The 26,223-nt window shown below is 41.6% G+C and overlaps 2 protein-coding genes and 1 long non-coding RNA gene across 11 annotated transcripts in view; 1 reads left to right on the plus strand and 2 right to left on the minus strand.

Moving 5' to 3' along the window:
* Positions 1-18,888, plus strand: part of elf2b (E74-like factor 2b (ets domain transcription factor)) — a 35,132-nt gene extending 16,244 nt beyond the window's left edge. For 4 of the 8 annotated variants that reach the window (XM_050044261.1, XM_050044258.1, XM_050044259.1 and 1 more), the window contains exons 4-10: positions 11,861-11,974; positions 12,748-12,930; positions 13,320-13,406; positions 13,530-13,725; positions 14,506-14,916; positions 15,051-15,213; positions 17,189-18,888. In XM_050044261.1, coding sequence (XP_049900218.1) covers positions 11,861-11,974; positions 12,748-12,930; positions 13,320-13,406; positions 13,530-13,725; positions 14,506-14,916; positions 15,051-15,213; positions 17,189-17,791 — 1,757 coding nt within the window. In that variant the 3' untranslated portion in view covers positions 17,792-18,888. Of the gene's footprint in view, positions 1-9,324; positions 9,482-9,518; positions 9,676-11,860; positions 11,975-12,747; positions 12,931-13,319; positions 13,407-13,529; positions 13,726-14,505; positions 14,917-15,050; positions 15,214-17,188 lie in introns of those variants that run through there. The other 4 variants (XM_050044263.1, XM_050044264.1, XM_050044265.1 and 1 more) reach the window with 4 other exon arrangements.
* Positions 1-26,223, minus strand: part of LOC126390157 (uncharacterized) — a 698,278-nt gene that overhangs the window by 65,922 nt on the left and 606,133 nt on the right. The gene's annotated exons all lie outside the window — the stretch shown is intronic.
* The window catches only part of LOC126390139 (nocturnin-like), a 27,312-nt gene continuing 24,905 nt past the window's right edge, over positions 23,817-26,223 (minus strand). For both annotated transcript variants that reach the window (XM_050044297.1, XM_050044296.1), the window contains 2 exons: positions 24,801-25,132; positions 23,817-24,715 (listed from right to left, as the gene is read on the minus strand). In XM_050044297.1, coding sequence (XP_049900254.1) covers positions 24,203-24,715; positions 24,801-25,132 — 845 coding nt within the window. In that variant the 3' untranslated portion in view covers positions 23,817-24,202. The remainder of the gene's footprint in view (positions 24,716-24,800; positions 25,133-26,223) is intronic.

The raw sequence follows: 26,223 nt of genomic DNA on the forward strand, positions 1-26,223 counted from the left end.
CTCATGGGCAATGGCCTCCAGTTCAGTAATATTCTTGGGTGTGCGTTTTGCAACCGCCTTCTTCAAATCCCACCAGAGATTTTCTATGGGGTTCAAGTCAGGCGACTGTGACGGCCACTCTAGAATCTTCCATTTCTTCTTCTGAAACCAAGCCTTGGTGGACTTTGAGGTATGCTTGGGATCATTATCATGTCATCATATCATGTCATTATCATTATGTCATGAAGGGGTTGAATAATTTTGAGACTGCAGTAGTCATTAAAAGTAGCATTTTGTGTTGAATTTGGATCAAAACCCTTGTAATATGAGTTTCATTGAACTACTTAAACAGTTCTTGTGTAATTTGTTTATTGCAAACAGCTGAGAAATTGTATATTTTGCCAATAAGCCTAATATGCAATAGGAGTTGAATAAATTTGATTGCAACTGTAGCTCTGGAGATCGGTGGTGTAACGTTACCTGTGAATGCTGTACCCCAGTGCCCACANGTTCTTGTGTAATTTGTTTATTGCAAACAGCTGAGAAATTGTATATTTTGCCAATAAGCCTAATATGCAATGGGAGTTGAATAAATTTGATTGCAACTGTAGCTCTGGAGATCGGTGGTGACGTTACCTGTGAATGCTGTACCCCAGTGCCCACAGAAGAGGAATACCTCTGTTGCAAGGAATGGGACCGGTTGCAGCCTTAGCTAAATGGTAAACGACAAAGACGGCACCACACCGGTAAGGTAAGACAACACGTTTACATGTGGTTTTCTATATGTTCTCTGACATTTATCCTAACGATATGAGGCGGTCTTTGTGGAGAAAAAGCTTGTTTAGTGGACTAACTTTGCACTTGAAAGGATGCCCGTTCAATTAAGTTTTAACAGGTCTGGCGCTACGACTGTATCTAGGCTAACGGCTAACATGCTAACTATTATTTCTATGTCATTAGTGACTTGAAACAAATGTCATTAGTGACTTGAAACAAATTTAGGACGATAGGAGACGGGTTGAAATAAACCGAAATTTCCCCTTAACAAAGTAGCGGAGTGAGAGAGTGATACATCCTGTCAGCCGAGGGGTTTCCTATCTGTACAGCCGAGCACCACAGCACCTCCACGGACTATTACATCCAGACCGTCCCGGTGTTTCCTCCGCAGGCTCCACTTCACTCAGTTTCACTCAGCTGCCCAACAAACCCGCTGCTTCTTCCCACATTAACCTGAATAACAAACCGGGGCTCGGTGCTCTGGTTGGATCCAAACGGAGAGCCGGGGCTAGCTGGGAAGCTAGCAGAGGCTAACTGGCTGTATTTCCCTCCGGTCATGCTGCGGCTAACGCTCCGCTAGCCTCACAGCTACGCCTCACCAACGAGCCTAACAACAGCTATCCACCTCGGCGCGCTGTGTTAACTTCATGACTGACGCACTTACGTGACCAAAGATCGTCTCTGCCTGAAATACACATTACTCTGCCAGGAAACCAGCCGATACCAGCATCGTTCTCCAGTAACAAAAAATGCATTTTTCGCTGGTAAAAAAATAACTCACCAGAGTGGCGAGTGGTCTTAAAAATTTACCAGCCAGAGACAAAATCTACCCGTAATTGGCGAGTGGCGAGTGTTAGTTTTGGACCCCGGATAGGAGCAACAAAAGACTCGGAAAGTTGTGGAATTCTCCAAAAACACCTGTTTGGAAAATGACCTTCGACCTCTCAGGTGGCCCTGCATTAAAAATACACATGAAAATCTTTACTGATGTACATTGTATAATTTGTTGAACAAATTTGAGCACAAAATGATGTAACAACAGTCAGTGGAAACCAAAATAATCAACGCACTGAGGGCTGGATTCAAAATCACATCGAAAATCAGAGTAAAAATTGAAATCACAGGCTGATCCAACTTGCATGAATTTTATCACAGCAACTGATAATGTGACTCAAAAAACAGTCACCCAGATGGCGCGTTTATAATAGCAGGGGACTTAAATCACGCTAATCTGAAGACTGTGATGCCGAGTTTTTATCAGTTTATTGATTTCCGGTCTAGAAGGAATAATATTTTGGACCAGGTCTACTGTAACATTGCGAAGGGTTACAGAGCATCCCCCTCCCCCCACCTCAGTCGGTCTGACCACATCAGTCTGCACCTAACCCCCCACATACACACCCCTCATTGCAAGGACAAAGCCTACAGTTCGCACCATCATGGTCTGGCTAGAGGGAGCCATGAGTCCCTTTTCCACCAACATTTCCAGGAACTTTTATTACCAGGAATTTATTTACCTGGGTAAAAGAATTCCTGGTAATTTGTGTGGTTTGCGTTTCAACCGCACCATAAAGTTCCGGAAAATTTATTCAAATTAGCGTGATGATGTAGATGATTTGGCGTGTGCCCTGTATTTGGCTCCCCTAGCTTGGCTAGTTACATGCTGGTGTAGAGAGCAGGGGCTGTTTGTCTCAGCCAGCAGCTAAGTTTAAAAGTATTTTAAGATAAGGGTCAAACTAAGTTAGTCTACATACAGACAGCTGTCATTTGAGCTTATTAGTAACAATTGGCTATCAGCTGAACTAGCGTGCTGTGTCCTTGTGTAAGACATAACGTTAGTGACGGTGGATGAGAGACTGTGGAAGGAGCATATTGAATATCGCTGTCTACATGTTTACATGTTCATGCTGCTGAACACATGTATTGATAAAGTATTGGCTTCTTACTCCCTAAGGGTTAATGTCACTTACAGTAACGAGTGTAGCTGCCGTCAACTGGAGTCATTGTCGAGTTATCTTCACTTTGTTTCCACCGCGGCCGCTCGGCTGTTCACCGGTTACCGTGGCGCATCGGTGTGTGTGTGTGTGTGTGTGTGTGTGTGTGTGGATGTGTGTGTATGTGGAGGAGATCAGCGCCGGCACAGAGCGCAGAGGAGAACCAATACCGTTAGTGCTTATCAATACTACAGTCTTTGACAATTTAGTCCCGGGGCTAACTTAGTACCGGGTTTCGGTACCCAAAACACAAACGCAGTGAAGCTTGTAGAAATGAAATAAAGTTTGCAGCAGCAGACACACTGACACGGAAGTGCGGAACGCAGTGTTCTTTAGCAAACAGCCCCGCCCCTCAAGAATTCCGGGTAATTTGAAAAGTCCTACACCCTACTAGGTACTTTTTTCAGGGAAAGTTTGGGGTTAAGGGAAAGTTTTTTACCCGGGTAATTTCAGTGGAAACACGCCAAGGTTTTTCAGAATCCTGGGTAAATGAGAAAAGGTCCTGCGGTGGAAAAGGGTCTATGGATAGGCTACAGAACTGCTTTGAGGAAACTGACAGGGACATTTTTAAACAGACTGCTACCCATAGCAACTAGATAGACCTCAACACTTACACCACATCTGTATTGGATTACATCTCCTTCTGCATGGACAGTGTCACCACATGGACGACAGTACAGACACTCCCCAACCATAAGCCATGGATGAACTGTGCTGTGATTAGTCTGCTGAGGGCCCGGGATGCTGCTTTCCACTCAGGTGACGCAGAGGCCTATAGAACAGCAAGGTGTTGAGCCCCTTCCTCTTCTCCCTTTACACACTCGACTGCAAACCCACCCATGAGGCCAACACCATCATAAAGTTTGCAGATGGTATGACATCGTGCTAGGCAGGATCACGTCAAACGACGAGGCTGCCTAGAGGACAGAGGTTGAGAACCTGGTGAACTGGAGCCGGGAAAACAACTTGATCCTCAACGCAGCAAAGACGATGAAGATGATCATGGATTTCAGGAGGAGTCAGAAGTCCTTCACCCATTGCCCCATTAACATCAATGGCGAGGAAGGGGAGGTCATGCAGAACTTCAAGTACCTCGGAGTCAACATCAGCCTGATCTAACCTGGACCGTCAAAACCACGGTGACGGTCAAGAAAGGACACCAGAGGCTTTACTTCCTGAGGTGCTTGAAGATGGCACGACTCCCAAAACAGCTGCTGGTGAGCTTCTACAGGTCAGCCATCAAGTCGGTCCTTACGTACTGGATCTTAGCATGGTACTCTGTCTGCACTGTAGAGAACAGGAATACCAATTCTGGTATTCTCTTGTGGCGAATGCCTATCAAGCTGCACGGTGCTGGGCTGTGAGCACAAGTCCCACTCATGGAGTCTGTTTCTGGCAGTTTGGTCAGAAACATGGACACCAGTAGCCTGCTGGTGGTCATTTTGTAGGGTTCTGGCAGTGCTCCCTCTGTTCCTTCTCACACAAAGGAGCATATACCTGCTGCTGGCTTGATGCCTTTCTATGGCCCTGTCCAGCTCTCCTCATGTAATGGCCGGTCTCCTGGTATCTCTCTACCTGTGTAGCCTGATTGGGCTGCAGGTACCACCTCATGCTACCAGTAATGACAATGACCCAACAGAACACAAAACCAGAGAAGAATCAGTCAGGAAGGATAAGGAGAGAGCAGCTGTCTGTGGTCACCACATGCAAAACCATTCCCTTTTTGGGGGTTGTCTTGCTTTTTCCTCTCCATTGCACATGTCGGCACTTTCATTTGCCCTAAAGCAAGTGTAATTGATTCACAATCACTTGTGTTTCCTAAATGGACGGATTGATATCCCTGAAGTTTAACTGACTAGGTGTTATACTGTGACAATTCAGTGTTCCCTTATTTTTTGAGCAGAAAAGGATATTACTGCATGGGCTCAGGAACGCTTTGGAAAACCACTGTCAGTAAACACATTTCATCGCTGCATCTACAAATGCAAGTTAAGACTCTACCATGTAAAGCGAAAGCCATATATCAACAACATCCAAAAACACCACTGACTTATCTGGACCCGAGCTCATCTGAGATGGACTGACACAAAGTGGAAAAGTGTGCTACCAGCTCAAAGTTCAAAGCCAGCATCTGTGATGGTATGGGGGGTATGTTAGTGCCCATGGCATCATGGGTAACTCTCACATCTGTGAAGGCACCATCAATGCTGAAAGCTACATACAGGTTTTGGTGCAACATATGCTGCCATCCAGACGACATCTTTTTCAGGGATTTCCCTGCTAAATCCAGCAAGACAATGAGACACATTCTACATGTGTTACAACAACATGGCTTCGTAGTAAAAGAGTGCAGGTACTAGACTGGCTGCCTGCAGTCCAGACCTGTCTCCCATTGAATATGTGTGGAGCATTATGAATTGAAAAAAAATTGACAATGAAGACCCTGGACTGTTGAGCGACTGAAGTCATATATCAAGCAAGAATGGGAAAGAATGTCACTTTCAGCAATTAGTGTTCCCAGTTTCCCAACACTTTGGCAGTGTTAAAAGAAAATGTGATGTGATACAGTGATAAAAATTCCCCTGTCCTAACTTTTTAAAAATGTGTTACAGGCATTACATTCAGAATGATTGTATATTCACACAAAACAAAGTTTATCAGTTTGAACATTAAATATCTTGTCTTTGCACTGTATTCAATTGAATGTAGGTCAGAAAGATTTGCAAATGATTGGATTCTGTTTTTATAGAAGTTTTGCAGTGTCTCAACTTTTTGGAATTGGGTTTGGAGGCCTAGCTAACCCTGAAGAGCCATGCCATGTTCACATTCACACAGTTGTAAAGATATTGTATTTACATATTTTCAGCTGTTGCCACGGCCAGAGCTCTCAGTCAGAGTGGCAAATCAGTTAAAACAAGCAGTTGATTTTGCCCTGGCTGCCTCCTAGTACTGACTCAAGCAAGTCAAAAGCCACTCAGGCCTACACTTTCTAACATCATCTTTAAAATATGCCTGTGAATATTCTCATTTATCCAGGTCATAGTTATCTCAAGGCAATTGAATTGAACGCAGCTGGACTTAGACATCTTTAAAATTCTGTTTTTGTGGGGTGTATCTATAGTCTGTAGTACAGTTTTCCAAATGTCTTGGGTATATTAAAGAGGTTACAGCATGTAATGAAAATGTTGCGAGTTGGCATGAATCTAAATCCAAGATCCATACATAAGTTTCATAAATTCAGGCTTACAAAATGCTGCTTTTGTTTGTTGTGGATGGGCTGAAATGAAGCAAATTTGTCATATGATTGAGCAGCCAGAATCTGATGATGCAGGCTGTGAGGGTTTACTTTCCTCTGTGTTCAAACACTGCCACCTTGTGGGTATTTTTTGGACAGTAACTATTTCATGAATAGCGAAGGTATCCAGTATGGATAGTTTAACCATTTGTTAATCCTGTAGTAATGATGATTGGTGTCCAGTCCAGTGCAGTGTTCATCAGTATGAAAGAGAATTAAAGTCTGAGACTATATTATCATAAAAGCTGCATTTATTCACACTGTCCCAAATTACGTCTCTAAACACCATTTCCCATAATCTGTCTGTCTGTATCTGTCTGCCTATCTATATAATTTTATTATATATGTATAATTTTATTTTTAACACTATTTTTTGTGTGTAATTTATTGCACTGTGTCTGCTTCATCTCATTGTGACAAAAGGACAATGAAACCTAAAAAGAGAACAGATGTGCGGATTGAAACAAAAAGCTGTAGATGTAGATACCACACTTTCTCAGAAAGCATTTCCACTATACAAGTGCTAACTGCATGTGAAGCTCATCAGTACATAAACATTCTGTATACTGTAGTTGTCAACTAAACCTTAAGAGTTTACTTGTAACATTTATGATTAAGTTTAGAAAACACACTAATATTTCCTCAGACCTTAAATCATATTTCACACAAAGTTATCCACCTTTTTGCCTAGCCCCCATGATACCTTGCGGCGTTTAACCGAAACTGGCTTTTTTCAGTGGTAACAGTTTGTTTACAGTACTCTATTCTTCTTTCCAAGAGCGATTGGGAAATAAAACGTGGAACACAACACCTGTTAAAGCTTGAAACGGGATTATGTGATCATACCTGCCATCTCTGACAGCCAGCTCAAAGCATTGTTTTTCCTTTTCAACCGAGCACACTTGCAATTAGCTTGCCTTACTCCGTTAAAATATTGTTAACTTTAACATGGCCCGAACTAGCTTAAGGTAAACATCTGCTCCTTATAAAGATATAAAGATTTCTGGTTTCTGGTGACTTCTCAAGAGATACTAACACATTTGGCAAACATTTAACATAATTCAGTATTAATAGTAGCTCCATGTAAAGTGAATACATGTGATGTTTCCCAGCTAATCCTCCGCTTGTCTGCGTTACCGACATTCTCAGCCCTGATCACTAAATACATATTTCAAGGTATGTTGCGGAGTTTATTTTATAACAAGCAATTTTCTACTGTAGGTTGAGAATTAAGTCAGACGGGGAAAAACAGGGATATCATGCACTGACGTTAAGTGACGGACCTGTCAATCTATGTGCATTTTCTTCTGCAAATTCTGATTTCTTGATTTCTGACATTTTCGCTATGTTTCGTGAAACTCGTGTGGTTTTATTTCTCATATCAATGGTACCTTTGGCAACAGGAACAATCCCTTTTTGTTCTGGTTAAATGTTTAACACACAGTTGCTGAAGACAACATTTAGCTTAGACTGGTCGTTAGTTGCTACAGACACGGACAGTGCAACAGGTACCAGAGCTCCGCAAAGACATTTTAGAAAATGCTAAGTTAACATTAGTTAAATATTTGTTAAAAAATAAATCAGTATTTACTAAACTGAAGGCAAATTACTAGGGTAGCCACTGGGACGAATCACAGACAGTCTATGGGACTAATTAGCTTACTGCTACTTTTGCTATCTCACTGGAAGTTGCGCCCATAATCATTTCTACAGTAGTGCCCTCAGGAATAAGGGAGATAGCAAACCTAAAGGCTGTTCTTTAAAAATGTAATGATTATTTGCACTATAGCAGTTATTTAGTTAGGGTTGACCAATAATGTTTTAAAGGAATACAAAATGCCTCCACAGAAAACAGCAAACAAAAACTATATCAAGACATCCGTTTACAAACTCTCACACAACTTGTGTAGTATAATCCAGTACCCCTTTTCCACCAAAATGAGTTTATATATGTGTGTGTGAAAAACTGCTAAAAATAGGTGATAGACTCCTTTCCCATTGCTAGTGGACTTGAGACATGTTCATGGCTCTGCAGCAGTATGCCTGTCTGTTTTTTTTTTTTTCTGGTGTGTCACAATCTCTGTCACGAACAGGCCGGAAAACAGGTTAGTGAACACTAGAAAGCAGCATGAAGGCCTGTGAAAACCTTATGCTTCTTTTTATACATCTCCTACTTATTCAGTGTCTTTCAAACTCAGTGCCGACTCATTTGGAACAATGTTTGAGTGCTTCTTGGGCAATGGACAGTATTTTGTGGTGGCGTTGCATCATTGCATCTTGCCAATAAAGGAGCTAAAAATAGCACGTTCACCTGGGTATTTTATTATTACCATCCCTGCCAATCAGAGCTGGAGCAGATAAATACCTGTGACCACTGCAGAGTCACTTGACCCGGATGTAAATGTCGATGTAATGGGAATGTCCCCTTTCCCATTACATACAAAAACCTGATGTTAGTGGGTGTTAGTGGGTTTATTGTGCAGTGATAAAGGAGCTCAAGTCTCATTTATCCAGTCATACTACTACGTACTTTTTTTTTTTTTGGGAAAAAGCATGTATTGTGAAGTATTGATGAGACTTGGATTATACTGTACAAGTTGTGTGCGAGTTTGTAAACGGGTGTTTTAATATAGTTTTGCTGTCATTAGACATGGTCCCCAATCAATCAATAAATCAATCTGTTTGCCATTTTCCATGGCAGATGTGAGAAAAAGAACACTTTTCCCTGATGAATTCAAGGTAACGCACCATGATTAATTGATTTACAAATGTCATTTTGATGGTGTTCCTTTAATTCACAGTTCGGTTAATTTCTCTCAGGCAATAAAGACTTGCAAAAGAAGCCATTTTAATTATGGAATGACCTACACTGTGATAGATTGATCAATTATTTTTGTTTGATTGCATTTGGCTTGTACCTAGTTAAAACCCTAGTTACATCAGTTTAAAGACAACAACAACGAAAACGTATGCTGTGATGTCTGTAGTTTAAACAGAGCAACTTATGTATGCAATCTCAGTCACTGAAACGTGGTGTTCATTGTTTTGAACTGAAGTCGGTTAGGTGCTCCGTTGAAGTGCATTATTCTAACATGTCAATTCGTTGTGCAAACAACTTTGTAAAAATTAGTTTTTTTTGTTCAGTGGGGTTATTGAAAAACTGTTATCGCAGTACGTCTTTATCTGACGTAGTCACTACGCAAGTGAGGGAGGGCGAAGGAAGGATTTCCTGTGTTCTGCTGCGGAGTGATACCTTTTTGCCGCCGTAGTGTGTCTCGTTGAATTCGAGGAGATTTCCCATTAGCGGCGGAGTGATCTGAGGTAGTAGCTTCCTATACAATTCAGTGAAAAGTCAATGTGAATCTGCAGCAAGGGGAAAACATGGCGACTTCGCAGCATGAGGGGCACGCAAACCTCGATCTACTCATCAGAGCCGGTAACGTACCTTTCTGAACTTACAACCTCGATCCAGGAACTAAGCTCAACGCACGGGTTGTGTATTTAACCTCGACTCCTGCGCCTCAGTCCGCTCAGTAGTGTGGTGAAGTAATGGAGGGCAACCAGGAAGTGATCACCTTGGACGCAACCTGCATGGCGTTGCTACACGATTTACCGGACCCGGTTTAAGAGGTGAAAAACCTTCGCAGGGCCTGCCAGTCTGCACAGATAGATCGGTATCTGCACGAAGTGTGTTTTGCATGTTGGAGCAGATTTTTCCCATCGCAGTGTGAGTTAGAATAACGGTTTGCAGATCGGCTCTGCACAACCAGGAAGTGTAAAGATGTTGTCTTTCCTACGTATTTGCCACGCTGTCTGAGTCGGAAGGACATGTGGGTTTATTTTTACTAGCATATATTAGGTACGCATCGTCAGATATCACCTCTGGTATTACTGTTACTGACGTATGCTGTAGTATTGAACTGTGGCTATCTTAAGTTTCTTCCGTTTGAAGGAATTATGTGCAGTAACAGTCCTCACACGCAAGTCCTGAATAACAGTCCATTGGATCCAAAAAGTAATGACCATACAATTGTGTTTTTATGGATTTTACATGTGGTGGGCATATTTTACACATTTCCAGTGTCGGAGCTTGTGATATATTTGTGTGATGGTTTCCGTTATGGTGTTGTGCAGCCGCTGACTAAAGCGTGGGATGGCCTAGCGCACTCGCTTTCTTCCCTGTAGTTGTTTCCAGTGAGGCTTCAGCCCTCGACTGCACTGACCTGCACATTTACTTTCTGTGTAAATTCACTGGCGTTTTAACACTTTCTGTTGATGAACTATGTTTTGTGAAAACAACGCGTCGTTTCCACCTCAGTTTCCAAATTTCAAAGTATTTAGTCCCGTTTCGATGGCGGAAGCATTGTGTATGGAGAGGGCGTGTCGTATTGTTGATTGACTTCACCGTTAGTCGAAACAGCGCGCGCGCTGGATTCTAATGCCAGCAGCGGTCCAACCAGATTTAACCGAGGGCGGGCTGTTATTGGAGAATGAGCCAATAGGAGGCGAGGCGGTTGTTGAGTGACAGGAGGACTTGAGAGCTTCCTCGAAGAGAACTGGAGGGAAAGGATGAGAACTGTAAACACGGAAGTCATCAGAAGCAGCACTACTTTTTGTCGAACTTGCTGCTATTCTTGGCGCCGTAACACAGTAGGATAGATTCATAATGGACATTTTTCCAACTTGTGAAAATATATGAATACTTTTATATATGCTACCCACATGTAGTACATATACAGTACACAATTCTTAATGCTTGTCCTTTTTTTATTTTATAAATGAGGAAAGAAAATCTTAACGTTTTGCACAGACTAGAAGTGTCCAACGTGTTTATATGTGGCTATGTAGGTCAAGCCAAGCTGCAGCTCTCTGACCTCACACCTTTTGGTGGTCTTATTACAGCACTGCTGCCTGGTTTCAAGGGCAGCTCATGAAGCTATACAGTCTCTGCTGTGATGTCTAGCAGCATGTCCTGTGTGTTTCTGAGAGGGATTGAATGGATGGGACAATCTAAAGATAGCCCATTTCTCCCCTATGCCTGCCTGTTGACTCAGTGAGATAGCCAAACATGGACAACACAGGGTGTAACGGGATCCTGTGATTCCCACCAGTGATTGACACCGACAGCAGGTGCCTTGGGTTCCTTCTCAGGGTCCCACATGGGGCAGCATACCATTTCCTTCAGGCTGAATCCCATCTTTTATTTAAACAGTGTTGTGTCTTTTTGTGCAGTTTCTTGCTGTATTTGACATTCCTCATGTCAATCTTTAGTATCCTGAACCAATCCTGGCACATTGCAGCTTCAAACAATATCCAGTGAAGTGCAGAGTAAAACCTGTCCTGATCACTGGTTTAACAGAGACAAGATCATAGAGACATTTCCCACTGTGAATGTTGTACTCAATAAAGTCATACTGTGTGTTTTTCTTGTTTTTGTTTTTTACTGAAATTGCCATATCGTTCTTGCAATTTGTCTTTTCACAAGGGGGCACCACATAGCTTTGGAGTTGCACTCTGTTAATAGTGTGAGAGGTGACAAACAGTTGGTAGTAGTATTTTACTGTTTTTCCATTGGATAATATTTAAGTTGGCCATTAATATGTAGTGTTTTTTTAGCGTAGACATGGGAAAGCAAGGTGGTATAGTGTTGTAGTGTCCATGAGCAGCACATTGGTTTTCCCTGTGGGAATTAATTAAGTGTAACTCATGTATTTTGGTAAGACAGGCTCCACTGGGTTCAACTCCAGTGACTTATTTTTCTTTTATTATTTGCATATTGATTCTGTGTGTACATATGTGTCTGTGTGTGTTTCAGTGGAGGCTTCTGTTCATGGCACGAGTGTTCACTGCTCTGACAAGACCATTGAGGCCGCAGAGGCTCTGCTACGCATGGACTCCCCCTCCAGCCTCAAAGAAGACCGTAGCCCAGGTAACACACACTAACCAATAATACCTCAGAACAGGTATAAGTAGCTCAGCATGATTGTTTTCATCTGTATGGTGGAGTGTGATGTGTTTGGGCTGTTTTTTCTGTAGTATGAACATGCATAAAGTATCAAGCTTAAATATTTCTTAAAGCTCCAAGCTGTTATGTTGTACCACTTCTCCTCTTTCTTTTATTAGTAATCTGTCGTTTTGTGCACGGCGGTCCATAGCAATGTGGCACATCGATAATTATCACTGCTAGTTGCTATTTACATTTACCACATCTGTCCCACTGCTGGGGAGGCAAAGGCAAATGCTCTTTTTTGTCCATCTCTCTGTCTCTCATCCTTCCACCCTCCCCTGGTTGCTCCGCTGTTCTGTCACTTTCCTTCTCTCAGTTGCAGTCCCCCCCTTTTTTCTCTCTTTCCCTCTTGATTCAGTCCATTAAAACTTCTGCCACTTTGCATAAGAACTGCCAGCTTCAAAAAGAGAAAAAAAAAAACATAAGTAAATTGGCGAGATTCAAGCCCGGAGGAATAATGAGAAATAACAACCTAGCCAGACCCAAAACCAGCGAATCGGACTGGACCTAGCCAGGTTCGGGCACAGAATCAGAGCTCTAAAGCATTAGCTAACCATGTAGAATCTTCTTCCTTTACACTAGGTATAAAGGACCAAAAGTATAAAATAACTTGATGTGATAGTGACTTATTCAGACTTCAAAATGCGGCTTTAAAGCACAATTCTAATTCTTCCCTCTCTAATTCTTCCCTCCAGAATCATTTGTCCCGCCTTGCATAGTGACGCCAGATTTCCTTCATGCGGCCATGCGGCCTGACATGATTACAGAGACAGAGGTGGAGATTTCGACGGAGGAGTGCTGCGAGGAAGAAGATGAGGAGATGGTCACACTGCTTGAAGAACCAGATCCAGGCCAAGAGCCTGTCAGGAAGAGGAGAGGTAAGCAGCTGTCATCAGGAGAGTGACCCCCTCACTAGTCCAAAGCTGGGGAAAAGCATACAAAATTGTTCAAGACTTTCATGCAGTTGTAGACTCACTGTAAGTATAGTGCAGTGTGGGGATCTAAACTTTGGGAAACAGGCTGAACTGTGTTTTAAACAACGTTTTAAAAGGAAAACATCTGGCAGCTCTGTGATTAACCTTACATCGCAAGTTAGGCCACAAACCTCAAACCACAACCTTGACTTCCACTGTGAAATGACTGTAACTGAGTTTATCTAAGAGCACCATCTAGTGGTAGACTTGTACTGTTGGGTCTAAATTCAACCTTACAAGTCATTGATCAAAGTAAATGAATAAGTTCTGTTGGAAATGTTTCTTTGTCATAGCTGGACGGAAGCCAAAGACTCATCAGTCAGCTATTTCCAATGGATCACTGGACCTTGGCATCAAGAAGAAACCAAGAGAAGGCAAAGGTACCTAACAGTGCTAATGTTACTGGCTATGGTAGACATAGATGTACATTTGTTGCTATTATAATGTTTAAAGTTCTGATACGGTTGCGTTTTAGCAGTGCATAAAATTGTCTTGTTTTCCAGCAGGCAGCACCACCTACCTGTGGGAGTTCCTGTTGGACCTCCTCCAGGACAAGAACACCTGTCCCAGGTACATAAAGTGGACCCAGAGGGAGAAGGGCATCTTTAAACTGGTGGACTCAAAGGCTGTGTCCAAGCTGTGGGGCAAACACAAAAACAAGCCAGACATGAACTACGAGACCATGGGACGAGCACTTAGGTAAGCAGTCTGTGTGTGTGAGGGAGATTCCTGTTTATCTGTATGCCTCCACGCCAGTGACAGCTGTGGCCCGAGGCATTATGTTTTCAGGTGGTCCCTTTGGCTGTTCTAATAAATGTGATATCTTGAAAGCTTTGAGGGGATTTCTAAAAAAATTCATCCACCTCGACTCAGCGATAAACAGATTAGATTTTTGTGGTCATAGGTGAAGGGTCAAGGTCACTTTGATTTTGTCTGGCTCATTCTTGTGAACGTGATATCTCAAGATATAATTTGACACAAATGTCCACCTGGTCTCAAAATTGACTTGATTGACCTTAATTTGTTATAAGGTCACTGTGACCTCACAAAGCATGTTTTTGGCCATAACTCAAGAATTCATTCATTTGCTAATTATGACAAAACGTCACACAAATGTCTGACAGGATAACTTGAAGAAGTGATGACATTTTATAGCTGAAAGGTCAAGGGTCAGCTTCACTGTGACATTATAATGTTCTGCAAGAACACTTTTCTAGTCATTGCTCAACATCATATCTCAGGAACAGAAGGGGAGACATTTGGTCAGATACTGAATTGGTGACTCTAATCTTAAAAACAGTGCCGATTGTATAGATCTTCTGTGCTGCCGGGGGGAAGATGTGTGTGAAGCATTCTTTTCACAGACATGGATGTAAACTGTAACTGCAAGTTGACAAGTTCCAGAGGCCAACAACCGCGACACGGTAATTCTAGTTTCATATTTGTGTTTTGTAACTTCTGTTAATCCTTTTTCCTCAGATATTACTATCAGCGCGGCATCCTTGCCAAGGTAGAGGGCCAGCGGCTGGTTTACCAGTTCAAAGAGATGCCCAAAAACATTGTCATCATCGACGACGACAAGGCAGATATGCCCTCTCCTGACGATCTGATTGGCTCTGAGACTGTATCCTATGAGCGTGTTCCACCTCCATCAGATATGCTGCTGCAGGCGACGGAGTTGCCAGCCTCCAAGAAGCCCAACATCCTACGGGGTGGAAACAGGGCCAATGTGGTCCATACTACTGTCGCTACAGGCAGCAAGCCAGTAGCAGGAGGTGGTCAAGCGATGGTGACGGGGGTGCCAAGAATAGTGTCTGTTTCAGGAGCATCGGATGTGAGTCAGACCCAGCAGTCTCACACAGCTATCATCCCTACCGCCACTGGGCCCAGGTTAGACTCCTGCAGAGAGAGGAGGACCTCCAATTATTCTCCTGTTAGCAGTGCTAATGTAAATGGCAGCATCTTTTTTCCAACAGTAAGTATTGACCTTTGACTCTGTGTCCTGTCTTATGTCTTGTTGACAGGACGGTGCGGGTGGCAATGCAGGTGCCTGTTGTCATGACAACATCACTGGGTCAGAAGATCTCCACTGTTGCTGTGCAGCAGCCAACAGGAACAACAGGGGCAGCCAGCCACACCACCCTCCTCACAAACACTTCTGCTGGTAACGCCAGCTCACAACAGAAGGTGTGTACATGTGGAACCTCACTCACTGACAAGCACTTTTACACATCACAGCAGGGTGTACTACTAACTCCAGCAGCTACTGATGCAGCCACCTAGAATTTCCTCTCCCAGTTGACGGCCTTGTGGCTGCCAGTCGGCTGTCAATCAGTTTCCAGTCACTAGCCAATTTGTCACAGCTGTGATAGTCCCTTTTATGCCGCCTTTGCATTTTACAAAAAATCAAACAACACAACCAGTGAAAGACACTGAAACCCTGATTTTCAGTGGTGTAATGTAACTAATTACATTTACTCAAGTACTGTACATACAATTTTGAGGTACTACTCTACTTAGTAATATTTCCATTTTATGTTACTTCATAATTCTGCTGCACTACATCTCAGATGCAAATATGAAGAAGACTATACTTCTTACTCCACTACATTTATTTGTATTTTTTATCAGTAATCTATATTTGCATAGTTTAGCCTATATTACAAATGGTTAAGCCAGTCAGCAATATATAAAGTATTTAAAATGAGCTCCACTTTTACTAGCTGCAACATTAGTGATCAACACACTAGCGCATCAATATTTATAATTCAATAATATAGATTAATATAAAGAGGGCCATCCTGCACATTTTTGGTACTTTATTTTGACAGTTGTACTTTTGTACTTTAATTGAAAGTAATATTGAATGCTGGATTGTTACTTGTAACACAGTATTTTTAAACTGTAGTATCACTATTTTTACTCAAGTAAAAGATGTCAATACTTGTTCCATCACTGCTGATTTTACATTTTACATTGAAGTTCACAAAAAAACCCACTCTGACAGTATCACGTTATGTATCAGCATGTTCCAGCTCTTCACTGAAGTTAAGCTAGATAAGATAAGATAAGATAAGATACACCTTTATTGATCCTATAATTGAGAAATTCCAGTGTTACAGCAGTCAAGGGAAAGAGTCAGATTAAAGATGTCAATATTTAAAAACTTAAAAAACTTAAAAACACTAGGCATGCAAAAAAGTACAAAAAATACAGAAAACAGCAATAAATAATAACAATAATAAAGCTACTGTATGTTAACATTGAGTGAAATATTCCTACCAAATACTACATGTTTATATGGCTACACCATTACATCAAACGGAAATTTTCTTGATGTCTTTCTCCCTCCCTCTCCCGTTCAGAACTTCATGGTCCATGGTTATGACCCATTTTCCATGACAGATTAGACCTCTTAGTGTTTAAAAAATGTTCATGAATTTCAGCCAGATTATGTGAATGGTATATATTTCCTCACTTGGAGAAAAAAAAAATTGGCGGGGCATCATTCTGTATGCTCCAGCAGCACTACACCCCTGCATCTTGCTCAACTCAACGCACAAACACTATTTTTAAATAACCCATGAAGAGGGACTCCAAATCCAGCATGTTCAGAAAACGTCTGCATGCAACCTGATATTTCTCTGCATCAACAGGGAAGAAAGGAGCGCCATTGACTTCTGGAAAACAACAAAGATGTCGGCAGCAGATGTAGAACTTCCCGTTGAAGTACTATTTTCAAATTCTGATGTCAAATATGGCAACAGTCATTCACAGACATAATTATGCTCCACCATCACAGCTCATCCTTGCCAGCTGCAATCTGTTTCCATTTATCCGTCACTCAGCACTATGCCACGTTTCATTGCGCTGATTGGTTGTATGGCTGCTAATAACTTCCCTTGAAAGTTTAAATAGAAATGAGAGGTTTCCGACTAAATCCATTTTTGTGAATTGGTCTGGCCATGCCAGGCTAGTATGATTGTGAAACCAGTATTGAACTTAAAAAGGTCTTAACATTAGTCTTAGATTTAACTTGATGAACTTGGTGAACTCCTGTACAGGCCTATAGATCAAACAAGGAAACTGTTTACATGTAACATTGCTGGTTTGTAGTCTGGGTTTGTTAACTTTGACTTTTTTAATGTGTGTTACTGGGTAGGTTGTGATCCAGACCATCCCCACCATGGTCCCAGCCACAGCAGAGAACGGAGACAAGATCACCGTCCAGCTGGCCAAGATCATCACAATCCCGGCCCACCAGCTAGCTCAGTGTCAGCTCCAGACCTCCACAGGCTCAAACAAGTCCAGCGTTGGGGGCTCGCCAGCTGGCATCAGCCTCCTCGGGAGCCCCCTGACGGTCCGGGCCCTGGCACCTGTCAACGTCGCCCCAGGAACGCAAGTGATGAGACTCACTGTGCCAACGCAGACGCAACAACAGACTCTGGTAGTGTCTCAGTCAGGTAGTGGGGCGGGGGTAGTAACGGTATCAACAGCCAATCAGACAGTGACGGCACAGCCTCGGATCATAAGCGGCATCATTAATGGTTCCGAGCTGGTGATAGGAACACCAGCAACCGGAGGAGTCACAGTGGAGAAGCTGAAGGCTGCAGGAGTCCCGGCCCAACTGCCGATTGCAGTCCAGCAGAACCAAGTGAACCCCAAAACTATCCAGAACGCCCAATCAGAGGCTGTGGACGCTGAGGTGGTTATCAAACTGGAAACACCTGGTGTGACAATAAAGACTGAAGAGCCTGAGTGTTAAAATGCACACATCTACCCGTATCCATCTTTTCCTTCTCCTCCAGAGAGGGTTAGTTTGTACATGTGTGACATCATTTTTACTCTTGTAATAACCAGCAGCAGTCTGTGAGACTTTAAAGACTCCTGAAGGCCTGTTTTTAGTCCTGAACCTGTCTTCACATCTTCCCTGTTGCTACCCCGAACTTAACTGATCGAAGCCGGTCCTCAGAACCACACTGAAACCTCTCCGAGTGTCGTGTATGGAGTGCAGACTACTCCGCAATGTAGAAATACACACAGACTTCAAAGGGACTTGTTGGGAAAAGTAAAGGGACCAACTTTGATCACTACAATTTATGCCTTGTTAAAGGATCGCTGTACTCACTGACTCAAATTGGGGGAAAAGGAACGATTCCTGAAAAAAAGAAAAAAAAAACCCAAAAAATGCTGAAACACTACAAAACAAGGCAAATAATTACCCAAATTTTGAACTATCAAAAAAAAAACAGTGAGGGATGTAATGAAGCTTTTGTAGAGACCATTTGTTTATAATTTTGCTTCTACAGATGTGAAAACCAGCAACTTCTTTTTTTTTTTCATACTTATATCACTGTGCAGATCAAGTGTGGGTGGTGCTACCTGAGTGCTGAAAGTGTGAGAGAAAGATGGAGAATGTGGAGCTGGAATAAGCTCCAAGAAGGAACGATATCAGACAAAATGGTCATGTATGTACATATATATAAATATATCGACTATATACAGTTTATGGAGCTAAAGTTAACAGAACAGCCCTAGATTTTAATTTTGACTTTTTTTCATGTACCGTCTGAACAGTAAGCTGATATTTGTTTGTGTTTTGATACCTTGTACCAGGCACAGTATTATTGAAACTAGGTAAAGTAATATTTGTATTATTATTAGTTCCTCTGTCTCTTATCAGGCTGTTAAATGCTCCTATAGATTCAAACAGACACATGGTGTAGATCAGTGGCCAGATTGCTTGCAGTGTGTCCTCCAGCATCTAGGAAAACCTTTAGGTTTGAATACCAGACTTATTTGACTAAGGAATCTTGGCTTTTTCTCAAATCTTTTTTTTTTTTTTTTTTTTTGTTTGTTTTTGACATACAGAAGTGTGAGTCAGAGATGATGCATGCTGCCATGATTTGAAAAATATAATCCAAATAGGAATGTATGTAAAGTCAGATGAAGAACACATTGAAACTATTATTTTAATAATTAAAAGAAAAGCATTGGAAACCACAAACTTATGCAAAATAGTTGCAAAAAACAAAAACAAATTTTGGATCCTAGGTCACTTTACTTAAAACAGAGGGTCAATTTGCCAGCATACATATTTTTTACTGCCTTTTTGGCCCTGCCCCTACATTTCATTCTTATTTCTATCTCAAGAGGAAAGATAGAAAGAAAGATGTTTGTGTTCAGACTGAACTGTTTGTATATTCAACATTTGAACTATATTCTATTTTGTTGTACTCTTGTTTCAAAGTGTATTAAAGTAGATTTTACTGAAATATAAACAGACATTTGAAACAAGATGTTTGTTGTCGTTTTCTTCATGTTTTTATGGATTTATTCTTGTTTTTACTTTTGTGTGTGTGTGCGTGAGTGGGTGTGTTGATTTGTTTTAGCTTAATTTGGCCATCTCGGTAATGTGATTTAGTTACTTCCAACTATTTCCATAAAGTTTTGTGTGAGTTATTTTATCCAACCCTATAAATGTAAAATGAAACCGGGAGGGTGGCCTTGTTACCTAGGTTACTTCTAAAATATGATTACATTTTTTCAGTCTATCAGAAACGCATTGAATGCACACTGTTTCTGTGGTTACTTTGCACGTTCCGCTATTCAGTTGGTTTAGTTACACAATGTATTGTTCCACTGATAAGGTAGACAAAGATAAGTCAGAGTGATATTCAGGCGTGCTGCAGCTGAAAAGACGCTCATGAACACAGATGATTGAAAAAAAAATAGGGTTGCACAATCCTATCAGAAATGTTTTCAAAAGTTGTGGACAAAATCCTTTTTGTTACGTATCTGCCCCAGGAAGGCCTCTGGACCGGACAGTATCTCCAGGTGTCTCCTAAACTCTTGGAGTGAAGAGTTGGCAGACGCTTGATGCCCCATCTACCATAAGTCCAGAGATGCACGCTCAGTTCACTCCATCTGGAAAAGCTTTTTTATTATTCCTGTTCCCTAAAAAGCAAGCTGTAAGGAGAATATGGACTACCGTCCGGTTGCACTTCACTTCACTTGCAATGAAGTGTTTTGAAAAACTTGTGATCAACCTTGTGAAAACAGATGAATTGTTCTTTAGATCCCTTTCAGTTTGCTTATTGGAGTAACAGAAGTACAGGTGACACCGACATGGTCATGACACATTTCATTAACAGGCACTTAGAGGAACCTACCTCATATGCATGCCTTTTATTTGTTGAATTTAGCTCGGCTTTTAATATGCTGCAGCTGCATCTTTTAATTAAGAGGCTGAATGACTTTAAAGTTCACCCTCTTAATATTAAATGGTATCATTCATTTTTTACAAATCATAAATAGCAGGTCAGTGTCAGTGGATCTCTATCTGAACCTTGAACTTTGAGCACGGGAGCCCCCTAGGGCTGTGTCAGTTCACAAGCCCTGTTCACTTTATACACTGATGAGCACAGTTTTTATCCCGACAATCAAATCATTAAATTCTCAGAAGACACTGCAATCTTAGCTTTATTGAAAAAGAACTGCAACCTATCTGACTACTTCTTGGAGATTCAAAGGTTTGTGAAATGGTGTAAGGACAACCACCTTGTGTTAAATGTTGACAAGACAGGAGATATGGTGTTTGACCCAAGGGCAGTCGGTGACCACACGCAAGTGGTCATCCACAACCAGTCCATGGCACAGGTCTAATCATATAAATATCAATCAATTCAATCAATCAATCAATTTTATTTATAAAGCCCAATATCACAAATCACAATTTGCCTCACAGGGCTTTACAGCATACGACATCCCTCTGTCCTTATGACCCTCGCAGCGGATAAGGAATCCATATCATGGTGTCTTTTTTGACAACTCACTACCCTGGAACACTAGCTGACAGTCTCTGCAGCAGATTACAATGGTTGCATTTCTTACGTCGTCTGAGGGTTGGTGGTGTTTAAAAAATGTATGATAATTTTTTATCAGGTAGTCTTAGCCTAATCAGGTACAGTATCACAGCTTGATTTGGTAACCTCTCTGTGCAGTTAAAAAACACACTGTTTGGATTGATAGTCTATTTTTGAACTGGCTACTCTAAGTCAAGCCAATAAGATCATCAATGACTCCTCTCATGTTCTGCATACATAGTACGAACTGCTGCCCCCTGGTAGGAGATTCAGAGTGCCTTGTTGCAGACTGAACAGATATATAAACGTTCATCCATACCTCTGTCTATAAAGCTTTTAAACAATGGCAGATAAAGCCAGATCTAGCATTGGATTATGATGATTTGCTGATTTGCATTTTTATAGAGGTATTTTTAGCATATGATGTTATTTATTTGTCTTTTTGTTTTTCCTGTTGCTACGTTGGGTAAAATATTGATTTGTCTATTTACTATGTTGTATTTGTATGGCTGCAGTATGGGTGTAGGGCCCAAGACAAAGTTTCCACTCTGTGGGACTTTAAAGTTCATCTTGAATCTAAAGTAGCCTTTGACACTAGTGTGTTTCTGTGTCACGTAGTGGAAGTTGAGCACATACTTTGTAATCTTAGACAGTAAATGAAAACAGGAACATGATCAGTGCCCATGATCTGATGCTATATAGGGACAGTAGTACCTAGCCATCTTAACAACAACATTGCTGCCAGTCTTGGAGCCTTGCATTGGCGCAGTATGTCCAATTAAATACACCTCTTCAGATGACAACTTTCAGAGGTAATGAGCAGCAATTTTTAATCTGTGTCGCTAGCATGAGGACAAACATGATTATTGCACATTTACAAACTGTCTGGTTGCATATCTGTCACAGCAGTTGGTACTGTTGCAGATTTGATTGTCATATTAATACCAGTGTTCAGACAGCAGTTGATTAACACTAAATCAAATATTTGAGCTGTCAGCTGTACCTGAGAGGATAACGAAGTGCAATGTAACTCCTGGCAAAAGGATATAGCATTGACTTGCCTTATGCCAAGAGGGTTCATGGTTCGAATCCTGGGTGGTGGAGCCTTTCTATGTGGAATTTGCATGTTCTCCCCATGTCAGTGTGGGTTTTCTTTGGGTTCTCTGGCTTCCTCCCACAGTCCAGACACATGCAGGTTAGGTTAATTGGTGACTCTAAATTGTCTGTAGGTGTGAATGTGAGCGTGAATGGTTGTCTGTCTCCATGTGTCAGCCCTGTGGTAATCTGACATGTCCAGGGTGTACCCTGCCTCTTGTCCAGTGTCAGACCCCTTGCGACCCCCAACAGGATAAGCTGTTATGGAAAATGACTGAATAGTTTTTACTCATTAGGCATTTAGAGGACCCTGGTATGTGGTATGAGTGGCTTAAGTAAGCTATAACCCTTTGAAACCCGAGCAAAATTGTATGAGTTTGTTCAAAAACATGGGAAGAAGGCAATGAGCAACAAAAGAAGAAATGACCCAAAAAAATTGCAAGAAATTTGTGAGAAAATTAGAAACAAGAAAATAAGTAAATAAAAAAACAAAATAAAAAATGAACAAGGAAATGACGTGAAAAACAGTGCTTAAAAATTAAGATTATTCTAAACCACAATTTTTAATATGTAATAATAATTCTAAATATAATATTTCCCTGTCTAGTTATTAAAAAAAAAAAATTCTAAATCTATAATTTTTTGCAATTTGTGGCAAAACATGTGACATTTCTTACCAGAGTTGCTCATTGCCTTTTTTCCCATGTTTTTGACAGAAATCACACCAATTTACTCAGGGTTCAGAGGTTTAAATACTTGCAAAAGGTATCTGAAAGCAGCACAAGTAAAGAGATCTCACTCCAGGTTTCACAGGGTTAAAGGGTCAATTCAGCCAAATCACAAAACACATTACTAGGGTGAGTGGAATTTAAAAAAATGCATTTGAACAATTCAGCAGCAGGGTGCCTTCAGAAATAATGAAATAATAGTCTCTAGGCTCTTTTAAGAATCCAATACTGAAGGTGACTTTATGCATTTTAAAACCTATGTGTAGGTAATATTATAGAATCCCTTTACACTTAGTCACCTGCATCTGGGCTGTTCATGGTATTTTCGTGGAAGAGTTAAGCTTGCCAAACAATCACTTAATGCCCGCAGGCTTTACATAGTGATTTAATTTATTGTTTTATAGAGGCATTTGTTTAATACTATTGTTATGGAGTCTTCTCTATTGTAAAGGCTCTTGTGAGACTTGTTTCTACAAGTGAATTTTTGTTTTCTATTATGTGGTTAGGAACTGCTTCTCACACTTCTTTCCAACCTGCTGAAGTCTGGGAAATCAGTACTGCCACAATACACTCACCTCTACTAGACTATTAAAATCTCAAAACCTGGATTAAAAAAACCCCAAAATATGTCTATACAGCTAGAAACCGCTGGGTAATTTGTAGGGATGCATGGTATTGGATTTTTTGCCGATATCTGATATGCTAATAGGTAACAACTCATTTGGCTGAAAACCGATCCATTTTTTCCCCCACCTAATTTTTGTGATCAAGTCTCTTCTGTAGTGGAATAAATATCATATTATGCATGCATACTCCTATTGCGATGGCCTACCAGCAGATGGAGACATGAAATAGAACACTTTTCAGTGTATGTAATATGAATTCATTGTGCAAATAAGAAAAAACATGTTGGCCAGTTCAAATAGATCATTTAAAACTGCTATTGGCTGATACTGAGCCGATATTATTGTGCATCCCTAGTAACTTATGTGAACAACTCTTTAATTCCCAAACCACCAAGTAATTAGCAAACTAACGAGAGTGTAGTTAAAGAGATTAAAGAGTAATTATGCATAAAACTGTACTTCAGAAACAGCAGTCATCAAATATAAGCCACACATGTGCAGCAAAAACACTTTATTCCTGCATATATTTATATATATGTATATATTTAGACAAAAAAGTTTCCAATCCATTCATTAGTTTGACTGTACGGTTTGTGTTTGAGTACAGATGAAGGTACAGATCAGTAACATTGTGCAGGAAACACACGCATAATGTTAGACTTTGGGGAGGTAGACGATGCTGTTGCTCTGCACCTTCATCATAAGTTATCTGATTTTTCCATCCAGTCAGAAGCTAGCTTCCATCTCTTGGCATCTCATCTGCAGGCCTTCTCCTTGAGTGAAGCCAACCAGGAGCCGATGTCGACTCCGTCTCTTCTTAGCTCAACCTGTTCCTCTGCGCTGGATTTCCCTCTCACTTCTCCTACTTAAAGCTGAAGTCACAAACCAGAGAGAGATGATCAGATGGATAGCCAAAGGATGGAAGCCTGTTTGGCCCAATCTGTTCCTCAGTGGGCATGTCCAAAACTGCGTCCACTCTAAGTGTGTCCTGACTGTACCAGATGTAGTCCAGAGTGGCACAACATTCTCCTGTTGGCCGAATCTTCCACGTTGTGTATTGTGGTTCAGTCAAACCGTCCGGACTGAGTTTCTTATAGGCTGAGTCCAAACCCAGAGGTGATGTGCTGAAACGTCGGTACACCTCCTCAGTTGGGATTGCGTTGAAATCTCCACATATTAGCAAAGGAATGTCAGAGCTGGGGGCAGCCCCAGGATCACTGGAGTGTTTCTGGACCAGATTCTGGAGGTGTCGCAGGAGGTCGGAGCCCTGGGCGTTGCGGAGCCACTCCCACCCAGAACGAGCCTTCAGGTGTGTCACTGCCACACACACGCATCTCTGTGTGCTCCGACAACGCAACATCATCACGACGGCAACCTTTTGCAAGAAAACAGCCTGTTAGAGATGTTTTTGAATAGCTTTTGTGTTTGTCCAAGTGTGGCTTCACACAGATTCTACCCACCTGATTGGTTGGAATCCTCATTGCAGAGAGCCGTATGTTCACGCTATCCTGGAGCTCGAACCGTGACTGATCGAAGAACAGAGCGCAGCCATCAGGGCCGTTGTTGCCCTCCACATCCAGGCACGGTGACCAGGGTTTAGGGCAAAAGTTGCTACTGTAACCCAGGCCTGCCAGAACTGGCTGGAGGGTGTCATAGTAGTGGTCAACTTCCTGCAGACACAGGATATGAGGTTGGTAGGTGAGGATCTCCTCTAAGATAAGGTATTTCCTGCGGGACCAGCTGAGGGCCTCTGGGGGACACTGGACAAAATTGTCAAGTCCTTCGCCGAGAGCTGAAGGACAGAAGAAAGAGGGACATCAGATTTTAGTAGACAGTTAACTTTGTGTGACTGAACAATGCTCCATAGTTTATGTTTGCATGATAGGGGTTTTATTTTGCTAGTTTTTCCAATTACCTCCACTAGCTAGCTTAACTAATTGCTAACTACAGTTTGGTGCTGGGCAGGTAGTGTACATTGGCTTTATGAGAGATTTGTCTCTAATAAACTGCTAAAAACACTTACAGTGTGGGCCATACAACCCCAACAGAGAGGCTAAAATGCTCCATAAAGCTGCTGAGTCTGGGAGACATGTATAGCTGCAGACACATTCCATGTGTAGCTTACATTACACACACCTACAGACCACGCCCGCCATTAGTACAAGACAAACACAGCGCGATGGTTATCTGAACCCTGCTACAACATGGCGTAATAAACAAATAGGGCAAAATTTAGCAATAACACATTTTATAATTTATTGTACATGAAGACCTGATTCACCTTATAAGAAACAAGATGTTGCCCTTACCATTAGCCTTCCCCTAATCTTAACCACCTCTCTTTTAACCTAAAGGCCCTGACACGCCAAACCAACTTCACAGAACTAGCAGTAAGGAAGGCCCCGTGCTGCGTTGCCTCACGTCGCTGTCTCAGCCAAAAAGTTGCACATGAACACACCGCAAAGAAAGATGTTCTGCACCTGCATGAGAGGAAATAACTCTCCACACCAGGAGAAAGTGGTTGTCTGTATTCGTCATTCAAAATGGGAAACTGGAAGACCTTCATGAGGTTAGTTAGCACATTAACAACCCAATCCAATGTTGAAAGAACAGCTTACTGTGCGCCAGTGAACAATAACACAAACCATCAGGAAACGTTTCTGCTAAAGAGCTCAATGGCTAAAAAAATATAATCTGACCTTGCGTATCAAGTTTGTTTTTTGGTCTCACTCCCAACATTGAGGGATTCAGAATTCAGAATTCAGATTCAGATTCAGATTCAGAATACTTTTATTAATCCCCGGGGGGAAATTGTTTTTGTTCCAATGCTCCGTGCAAAGTAGAAATAGAAATACAGCATGAATGGAAACAAGAGATAAAGAT

Source organism: Epinephelus moara, chromosome 5 (assembly GCF_006386435.1).
Source record: "Epinephelus moara isolate mb chromosome 5, YSFRI_EMoa_1.0, whole genome shotgun sequence".
Lineage (NCBI taxonomy): Eukaryota > Metazoa > Chordata > Actinopteri > Perciformes > Serranidae > Epinephelus > Epinephelus moara.